The sequence below is a fragment of the Empidonax traillii genome, unplaced genomic scaffold (assembly GCF_003031625.1).
Source record: "Empidonax traillii isolate 1590-97213 ecotype Southwest subspecies unplaced genomic scaffold, ASM303162v1 scaffold1:size7828297, whole genome shotgun sequence".
Lineage (NCBI taxonomy): Eukaryota > Metazoa > Chordata > Aves > Passeriformes > Tyrannidae > Empidonax > Empidonax traillii.
Window position 1 is genome coordinate 3,588,422 of NW_020955194.1, and position 10,133 is coordinate 3,598,554.

General features: G+C 37.5%; 1 protein-coding gene across 1 annotated transcript in view; it reads left to right on the forward strand.

The window, feature by feature from the left end:
• RPGR (retinitis pigmentosa GTPase regulator) overlaps positions 1-6,223 on the forward strand; it is a 40,090-nt gene extending 33,867 nt beyond the window's left edge. Inside the window, exon 14 of the mRNA XM_027892815.1 lies at positions 572-6,223. Within this exon, the coding sequence (XP_027748616.1) occupies positions 572-3,223 (2,652 nt within the window). The 3' untranslated portion in view covers positions 3,224-6,223. The remainder of the gene's footprint in view (positions 1-571) is intronic.
• The last annotated feature ends 3,910 nt before the right edge of the window (positions 6,224-10,133 follow it).

The window sequence follows — 10,133 nt, forward strand, 5'->3', positions numbered from 1 at the left end:
TCATGAAGTTAAAATACTTTGTATTACCTTCTTATTTCACTCCTAAAGTGATCCCGTCTTTTCAGCATTTTGTTATATTTCTTTATAATGTTATTTTAGGTTTTAAAAATTATTCTGCAAAATTTGTTAAATAAGCATACAATTTAAAGCAGAAGGGCAGCAGATTTTCAAACTTCTTAGAAGGAGCATAGCAGAGAGTGCATCAGAAGATTTTCCAGGGGAGAGGTGGAGGAAGGTGTAAAAGAACTGAACTTACTCCTTCTGTTTGCCGTAACCTCATGAGAAGTGGTACTGGATGCACAGTCCTTCCTGTATTCCCTTGCAGTGCTGGCTTAGTCAGAAAGGTGTAGCAACACATGAATTATTAACAGAATGTTACTTCTTCTCATAGATGCACTGGCAAATTAATTTCATGTGAAATATGCTACTTTTTGTGCTGTCTTTTAATCCCCTCGCACAAATTGTTTCTTTTCTTGTTCAGATGCTTTTGTAACTTTTTTCTTTTGCTGTCATTTGTCTTTAATGCTTTTTTTTTCTTTCTTTTTAATTTTCTGCTTCTCGTGTGGAATAGAAGAACAATAAAAATGTGAAACTGAAAAGAGATGGTAAGGGTGGGCTGAAAAACAAAGATTCTGATTGCACAAAGGAGGGCTCAAAATTGGACTCTGGCTCTTTACAAAAGCAGTCCTCACTTTCAGAGTCACCAGGACAAGATTTAGAAAAGAGTGGTGCCTTTGTAGGGAAGCCTGTAGCCAAAAAAAAACCAACAAAAGGTAAATCTGAGTACGCACAAAGTGTTAGTACTTTGAAAAGGGGTGTTCAACAAGTGACTGGGGACAAAAGCAGGTTAGTGAAAAGCGAAGAAGAATATGTGGAAAATCCTGAATTTTTCAGAGAGGATGTAACTTATAATTTTCCAACTGAAAATCAAGTTCTGTCTGAAAGGACAAATTCTTCTGATAAAAAGTCAAAAGCCATTAAATCTAAGCAATCCCTTAAAATAGAGGTCCGTCCTTCTGCATCCAGAGATCATCCCCGGACTGATGATTCCTTAATTGTAGAAAAATACAATCCCGTTCAAAAGGAAGAAAGTCGAGAAGCAATAAAAAGTCAAAACAAAATAAAGGATGTTGCTGAAAAATCTGAGAAGAGTGAAAAAACACACATCAAAGGAGAAGAAAGTAGTACAGAGAAGATAGGGTTTAAAATATCTGTAACCATGTCATCGTCTTCAACTGAGGAAAGTAGTTATGATCTTGAAAAGTATGTGCTTAAGCGTAGGAAGAAAGAAGAGGACTACAGTGAAGGCAGAGACATCCAGAAGATAAGAACAGTAGAAAACGTGGAAGATTTGGACTTAGGAAAAGAAGACAGTGAGATTGAGGAGATGCAAATAAGAAACAATGAGAAAGATTGTGTAGAAGAGACTGATTTAAAAAGCCAGAATGAGGAAGAAACAAACTCTGATGCTAAATCTGATGAAGATGGGCAGTTAGAAATTAAGAACGGGGAGGATTCTGATCAAGAGCAGGAGAGTAGAGGCAGTGAAAAGGGTGAAAGTGAAAAACTAGATGAAGCAATTGACATTGAAGGTAAACTAGGGGAGGAAGAAGAAGACAGTGAGTGTAAGAAAGGCAGAGATGAAGTTTCAGCAGAAAAAGATGAAGATGAGGAGGAAAAAGATAATGAAGAAAATGGAAGACAGGAATCACAGGCTGAGAAAGACAGTGAGAATGAGAGTGCAGAGGAGACTGAAGAGGTTAATCAGGAAGATGACAAAGATCAAGGAGATGACCAAGGCAGGCTGATGGAGGAAGAAGAAATACTGAGTGAGGGAGAAAAGGAGGATATGGAGAAGTATGCAAAAGAGGAAGGCGCTGAAAAAGAAAAGGAGGAGCAGATTAGAAGTGAGGGAAGAAATGAGAGTGAGGAAGGAGGTGAATATAGAGAGGGGGAGGAAGAAAAAGAGGCAGAGACAGAAGAGGAAGGAGAGGATGAGAAGGAAGATGAAGAAGAAAATGAAGAAAGGGAGAAAGAAAAAGACAAAGAGGGTGAAGAGAAGGAGTTAGGAGAACCATTGGCAGGGAAGGAAGAAGAAGTATCTGAAGAAGAACAGGAAGAAGAAGATATGAGGACTAAGGAGGTGGAGGAGGATGGAGTGGAAGAAGGAGAAGAGGGAGAGGGAGAGGATGAAGTGGAACAGGAAAGAAAAGATGAGGAGAAAGAAGTAACAGAGGCAGAAGCAGAAGAGGAGGAGGATGGAGTGGAAGAAGGAGAAGAAGGGGAGGATGAAGTTAAGGAGGAAAGAAAAGATGAGGAGAAAGAAAAAGGAACAGAAGCAGAAGCAGAAGGGGAGGAGGGTGGAGAAGACGAAAAGGAAGAAGAAGAGGGGGGAAATGAAGAAGAGGAAGAAGGAGTAGAAGAGGATGAGGGAGTGGGGGAGGAAAAAGAAGAGGGAGTTGGAGAAGATGAGGAAGAAGAGGCAGTGGAAGAAGAGGGAGATGAGGAAGAAGAGGCAGTGGAAGAAGAAGAGGGAGATGAGGAAGAAGAGGCAGTGGAAGAAGAAGAGGGAGATGAGGAAGAAGAGGGAGAAGAGGTAATGGAAGAGGAAGAGGGAGATGAGGAAGAAGAGGGAGTGGAAGAAGAGGAAGATGAGGAAGAAGGAGTGGAAGAAGAGGAAGAGGAGGGAGAAGAGGGAGTGCAGGAAGAAGAAGAAGCAGAAGAAGATGAAGAAGCAGAAGAAGAAGAGGAAGAAGAGGATGAAGAGGAAGGAGAGGAAGAAGAAGGGGCAGGGGAAGAGGGAGAAGAAGAAGGGGAAGAGGGAGAAGAAGAAGGGGAAGAGGGAGAAGAAGAAGGGGAAGAGGGAAAAGAAGAAGGGGAAGATGGAGAAGAAGAAGGGGAAGAGGGAGAGGGGGAAGAAGAAGAGAAGGAAAGGGATGTAGGAGAGGAGGAAGAAGAGGATGAGGAAGAGGAGAAAGAAGAGGATGAGGGAGAGGAGGAAGAAGAAGAGGAAGAGGAAAAAGCAAAAGATAAAAGAAAAAATTATCATAATAAGCTTCCACAAAAGAAAAGCAAATCCAGGAAGACAGAAAAGACAGAAAGTACTGCTTTACCAAACAACTCTAAACAAATCATGAAGTCCAAACAGCATGTAGCAAATGGTTTACATAATTCAGAACAATTTTGGAACAATGTGCTACCTCATTATTTAACGCTAAAATAGCATAGACTACGGGACATGCATTTTAAGCCTGTTCAGAAAACTTTGGAATGATGGCAGATTGATTTTTATTACTTAAAAGAAACTTCTAATGTAGTCAAAATACATTATCATGCATTTAAGTGCCATTTACTTGAAAAAGACTGAGAAAATGTTTAGATTTGGGAAACTTTTATAAGAGAAATCGTAAGTTGTTGATACAGTCATTTTTACAATCACATTTATCATGGATGACACAGATTTAAAAATAATTGCTGAGGAGGTAAACTGTGTTTGCCTCTTAATTAAATTGTAATGTTGTGTTTGACAACATGAATTATACATTGCAACAGTGTAATCTTCTTTGCCTTTGAATCAATACATAAGTATTAGTTGCAGGACAGCTCACTTATTAATGTGCCTTATATGAAAGGAGTGTCAGTAAATTAGCAAATACACATACTTTTAAATTTTGGTGTCAGTCCATATTTATTCCTCCTACTTTTCTTCTGTTCATACATTGGTAAAATGTTTGAGTACTCAGCATCAATTAAAGAAAAGACAAGTTGCCAAATTTTGGGTCAGCTGATGGGAGGTAAATGGAAATGCAGTCCTGAGTAAGTGATGACCTGCGGTTTTTCAAAGGCCTTAAGGCTGACTAATAATGTTGGTGTTTGGCACACAGCCATGTGTTGTGTGCCAAAAGTCTCAGGATCTGGCCTAGCTTATGTTAGAGTCAGAATGTATCTGTTCAGGGATAACTTTAACTATCACCCTTGGTGAAAAGAATTTGAAAATACACTTGTAAACTTTTTTTACGTGTTTATACTGTGCAGCACACAAAAGATTCTATATCTGCCTACAAAACACTACATTGCTTTAGTCATCTAACTCTAAGGTTCTCAAGAAGGGTTGCTATGTGAAGCATATACATGTTTTCAGTATCTGAGCCAAAGCTTTTCCTCACTGGAGGAGATCTGTGCTTTTCCCTCCTAAAAAAATCACATCTCTGATCTCTCAAAAGAGTTAGAGCTATAAGCCAGATGGAATAGTAAAGAAAGTGGCAAGAAAGTCTGAATTCTTTTCTGAAAAGACAAGGTTAATACTTCTGGAGTTTCCTTTTAAAACACAAACAAATCTTTCAAGTTATTTTTGTAAGATATTGCATTACTGTTTCAACTATTGGGAGTTGAACTGGCAAATGAAGAGATAGGGACTCGTCACACAGCCCTGTTACTTAAATTCTATGCTAATGGGTGGTCTGGGAAATTTTTGTAAACAGAACACAGTATTGACATTCATTTTCTAGAAAAATAGTTACTTAAGTGCTATTTGAAAATGAGAACAGGAGAAGAAAGAAATCAAAATGAGTAAATGTCATTCAATAAAAATGTTAATGGAATCAATACTTATGTTGAGATTATGAAACATTTTTGATACTGTTTTGAAAGATGCTGGCATTAAACTCTCTTTGACACAATGTATCCAGAATTTATTTTTTAAAAAGCCTATAGTAGATTAGTAGTTTGCCAGTAGATTGTAGTCCAGTTTGATCCTTCCTACCCCATTCACCCCTTCCATGTTCCACATTTGAAGGTAAGATCACTTTGGTCATGTGCCTTGCATAACTACAACAAAAAGTTAATCCAGTGACTGTATTTTGTCCCTGTGAAACATGTTTGAAACGTTGGAATTCTCTGGAACACATTGCCTTGACATCAGCATGTGTCTTTGAAACAGGGTAAGTGTCCTCATAGTCTGATAGAGTGCAATATTTTAATAGTTAAAGGCACTTCCCAAGAAAACAGCTCTAACAACCGAGCCGTCAGCAGTGCTGCTCTGTCACTGAACTCCTGTGAAAATACTTCCTTCTGAAACTAAGTGGAGCTATGATGTGTTATTTTATCTTTCTTAGGAAAGATTAGGATGTCACTGTGATTAAACCTAGAGTAATATTGAGAAGTATTTTTATGGGCCTAAAACTGGGTTTCTTGGATATAACATCTAGGTCTTTGTGATGCTAGAATTCATCTTTGGAAGAAAACTGTGCTATGAAAAAAATCTGTTATTTCTTGTTAAAAATATTTCCTAGAGAGAGGGAAAAAAAGGTGAGAGCACTTTGAAGCAAGTGATTTCCAATTCCACATAGGAATGGCTCTTCATTCACTGTTTGGCTCTACCATTTCATCTTAATTCCTAGGCAAATGAGGACCATTTATTGTTCCTCTCTTAAGGTGCTGATCGAATAAAGTTTTCCCAGAGAGTGAAGGGAAGCCAGCTCAGGGGCATCTCCTCTTCTTTGTTTTGTCTGGATGAAAATTCACTGATCTGAGAACTGATTTTATGTAGTTTTGTGGATCATTCCTGTGGTGGGGGAAAAGCAGAGCATTACTGCAGCACTTCCAAGGGTTTTCCACAGAATCATTACATAAATTGTACACTGTGCCAATGTTTCTGGGCTTTGATGGGACTTTGGAACTCCATCAGCGTAACAAGTGGAATTTTATTTAATTTAACTCATACTGGTTTATGAAGTTTGTTACTTGTGGTTTTGTGAAAATTCAGTATGTCCTTGGTATTTATTGTGACATACAAAAAGATTTATGTGCAGCACTGAGGCAATATGGCAGAAATGCTCCTGAACTATTTCTTAGTAGAGAAAAAAAAACTTGCAATAGTGAAAGAAAACAACAGACAACTGCTCAGATATCTTTATTTCTACCAATGGCTACTGGTAAATGCCTGAGAAAAAAATATTAGAATGGCACAAACATGTAGTGTTACCTCTCCTGTATAATTATTCAAATAGTACATTTGAATGTACTAAATACATTCAGTATATCAATATACATTTAGTATAATCAAATACCAAATGCATTCAGTATAATCAATAATTTGTGGTTCAGCAGATATAAGTATTATATTTAACAACCATTTTCCTTCCATGAATTTCTTTCAATCGATTTTTAACCCATTTAGCAGTACATATTTTGGAAAATAATTCTTACATTTCTTTACACGTTGTTTGAACGAGTAACTTCTTTTTTTGTCTGAATCCATCTTTTGATACCTTTGTATCCTTAAGGGAAAAAAAGGCATTTATTTCCTCTTCATTATTTGTTCCCTAATGATTGTCACATGGAAAAACTGATAAGCTCTGTGGTTTAAGTCGAGTAAAGAATTGGTGATTTATTGATTTATTAATCATTGTTAACCAGCAATCAACCAGCTACACATTCAGTTCGAGAGCAGCAATACAGCAGGTGACAGCAACATTAGACATCCATAAAATGTTGATAAGCAACCAAGAATTTCTAAGCACTCCTCTGCAGCTCATCTCAGAACTTTTAATCCCCCTGCGCACTTTCACAGACATGTTCACAAAGTTACATATGCACATTCCACCTTTTACAGCAGGCATTAATTACAAGCACCTCTGGCACTTTCAGTGGGGCAGGGTGCAAGTCTGCTCCTGCCTCACAGCTCTTGTCAGAGGTGAGGGTGCTCTGGGTGACTCTGAAATTTGCTGTAGCACAGCTCTTCTCTTATGCCTGCAAAATTTCAGCAGGTAAGTTTCTCCATTATATCTGAAAATATCAAACCATTTATTCAGATAGTAGTTCTCTTTGCATAATTGATGCTGAATAATAAAAATGTCCTTCCCCAAGCTTCAGAAAGTGTCTGGGTTTCATTCGCTACTTTTTGTTCCAGTTTCTTGTCTGAATAGGTACATGGATATTCTTTAAAATGGGGGCCTTTCAGAATCATGCGGAAAAGAACACCTAGTTTTTGTTTTCATTGCTTTAAGTTGGTTTCATTTCCCTTTTTAAGATAAAATCTCTCCCAATATGATAATACCTTCTAGATCTTATCTCTCAAATAACATTATGGGAAGCTGAATCAAACTCAGAAATAACAGGATCTTCAGACCCACAAAAAATGAAAAAAAAAAAAGGCAAAGTAAATGTAAAAGGGCAAATTTTCAACTAATATCTAATCATAGAATTCAAATAAATGACAGTGTTTAGTACTATGGCATCCTGTGAGCAGCTAGGCAAACACTTTGCTTGCACAAATGGCAAACCAATAGTTTTTGTCCTCAGTGAAGTTCCGAGCGTGTTCATGATCTGAAGTCACTCACTGAGCTGTAATATTTTCATGCACTTCTTCATATGTTTTAATGGAGAGAGGAGAAGTTAACTTTTGCATATTGAAGGGATTTTAGAGAGATAGCTTTGGCATAAGAAAATTGCACTGCTGAGAGCAACAGAGGCTTTATTTTTCTGTTGCCAAAAGAAGCAACAAGTACAGTTAATCACTGTCTTTTTTCCAAGAATTTATGATAGTACCCCTTGCTTTTTTGCTTGGCAACCTCATGCTATAATAATTTAAACAAATATTGATACCATTATCTCAAACCTCCATACTTAGTTATGAAAATATTTATTGTCAGGACCCTGAAATGTCGACTTTAAAGATATTTGCCATTCTGCCTTTCACGTTTTTCATATTTTTCCAGCACTGAAAAATCAGAAATTACTCTTTCTGTCTGAGGTGGATTGCAGGGTAATCGTCTGGAATGTCCCAGGTTCAATGTTATGTGTTTAGAGCTTTATAATTTGTCATGACTACTGCACCTTTCACACAGAGTTGCATTTGTGGTTCGTGTGAAATATAAAGTATTTGTGATGTCATATGGAGAGTGTGAGAAGGATAGCTCTAAGCAGAATTTTATATTAAATGAACAGTTTATCTGTGCCTATTCCTGTAAGGATATAGATCACAATAGTATTGAAGACTAATGCTTCAAATTCCCTGTGTACCCATGTTAGTAAAAGAGCCTGTGCTGTGCTGTTCGACTGGAAAGTGAACAATAATGACCAACTTAATAGGAGTTTGGGATTGTGAGCCACCCTGGCACAGGCTGGCTTTCTTACTGGAAGTATAAAATACTTTACTTTCATTCTATCCAGCACCTATCCAAGGCAAAAAGCTAAATTCATAATTAGAAACACAGCAGCAGAACTGCTGCAAAATTTAATCTCCTTTACTAGGCACTTCATTATCATCTGTGAGGAGAAAAAGAACCAAACAAACCTGAATGTGTCCTGCATCCAGCCGTGCCTTAAAACCAGCCTTCGGGTGGCTGGGCAGAACTCCCACAAGTGCTGGCATGGTGTGGAAAACAATTGCATGGCGAAAGGTGGTGTGACTTGCATTACCACGTTTGGGTGAGCCTTGAAAAGTCTGCAAGGTGAGAATGGGCTTAAATGTTAGAGATGGTTGTGTAGGAATTGCCACTTTTACATCAGAGTATTTTTGAGTGGGGGCTCTCCCCAAGAAGCCCAGTCTTGCAGGCTGTGGAGGTTTTATCAGTGAACTGTGGGACATCCCTTTGAGGAATGTACAGTCAAAGAATCTTAAAAAACCTTCCTGCCCGCTCTGGTGTTTTGGTGAAAATTTGCCTTTACCAGTATTTTAATGCAAGCACTGAATAATAATCAGCATGATTAAGGCAGGATTTCAATGGAAAGTGCAGGATTTTGGAGAGAAATGCAGTACTCTAAGCTACGTGCACAATAAAAGCAGAAAGTAGTGACTGTCCTCATTCACTTGCGAATATGTGGGAGCTGCATGACAAACTCCAGACACCAAAACTACTTCTATAAGGATTTGGAAAATATGCACAATCTGCATCCAAGTGGGGGCTAATATTCCCAAGTTTTTTTTTTTTTCTCCATGCCTGGTAGCATTAAGAATTCATTTTATGCATTGTAGTGTCTTCCAAAGACACAGTAAGTTTTTCAGATAACATCAACATATTCTAATTTGCAGTTGCTCATTATATTTCATCTGTTTTGCTTAAGTACCCAGGAGTTATTTTGGTATGCTATTTCTGGGTGACTGAATATTAGGGGGTATTTATGTTGCTGTGTACAATAGCTCGTAAAAGATTACACTTGATGTAAATGTCTCCAACTTGTTTTATGATTTTCAGAAAAGACCTTAAAAATTCTTTCTTATTCTCTACAGTGGTTTTTTTTTCCTTTTTGCCATGGAAATTTGTGTTATTTATTTGTTCTCCACATAAAGAAAACTTTCATGAGGAGGTAACAGTTTTGTATATGGAAACTGCAGTACATCCGAGCTATTTCAGATGTTGATTTATTTGGGGAATAAATAAAAAATTCATTCTGAGTTGCTGGGGAAAGAGAATCATTTAGATAACTCTTTTGAAATTTGTAGAGGATAGTCAAAATCTGACACAAAAATAAAGTACAAATACTTTTTCACAATGAAGCTTTCCATTAAAATTTTATTCATTGATAAGTAGTTATTTTTACTCAAACAAGAATACAGAGATATACCTTTCTCCAGATACATCTACAGCATCAAGGTGGCAAGCTACAAAATAATTACACCAGAGCCAACTCAAATAATTTTTAGGATAATGCCCTCCAAAAATTACTGTCTGCTACTCTGAAATAAATGTCTGTGTGCAGTCTCAGAATGACACCTAAAGTCTTGATTAATAAATGTGACCAGATTAATTCTCTTAGTGCAAAGTATGTGCACTGCCAGCCTGTGACAAAAGTGCACAAATGGAAACTTGTGGGAACTTGTAGGCCCTTGTGTTTGGCATTTAGTAAATAAAATATGTTGCATAAGTTTTGGCAGAAAAAAGCTTAGTAAAACAAAATGGAAAATTAGTCTGTCCAGTCAGTTTCTACAATGCTGTTTGCAGCTGTGTATGTACTATTTTATTCCATTTTTCTCAGAATGACACCATCCTGTTGAAGGGCACTATTGGGGTAATTGGCCGTCACATGTCCAGGGTAATCACTGTATCACTATGTGGGCATCTGGTACTTCGATATGTTTTTTTCCATCATATTTACAGGAAGGTGTAACTGTCTTAAAAATTCAATTTTTG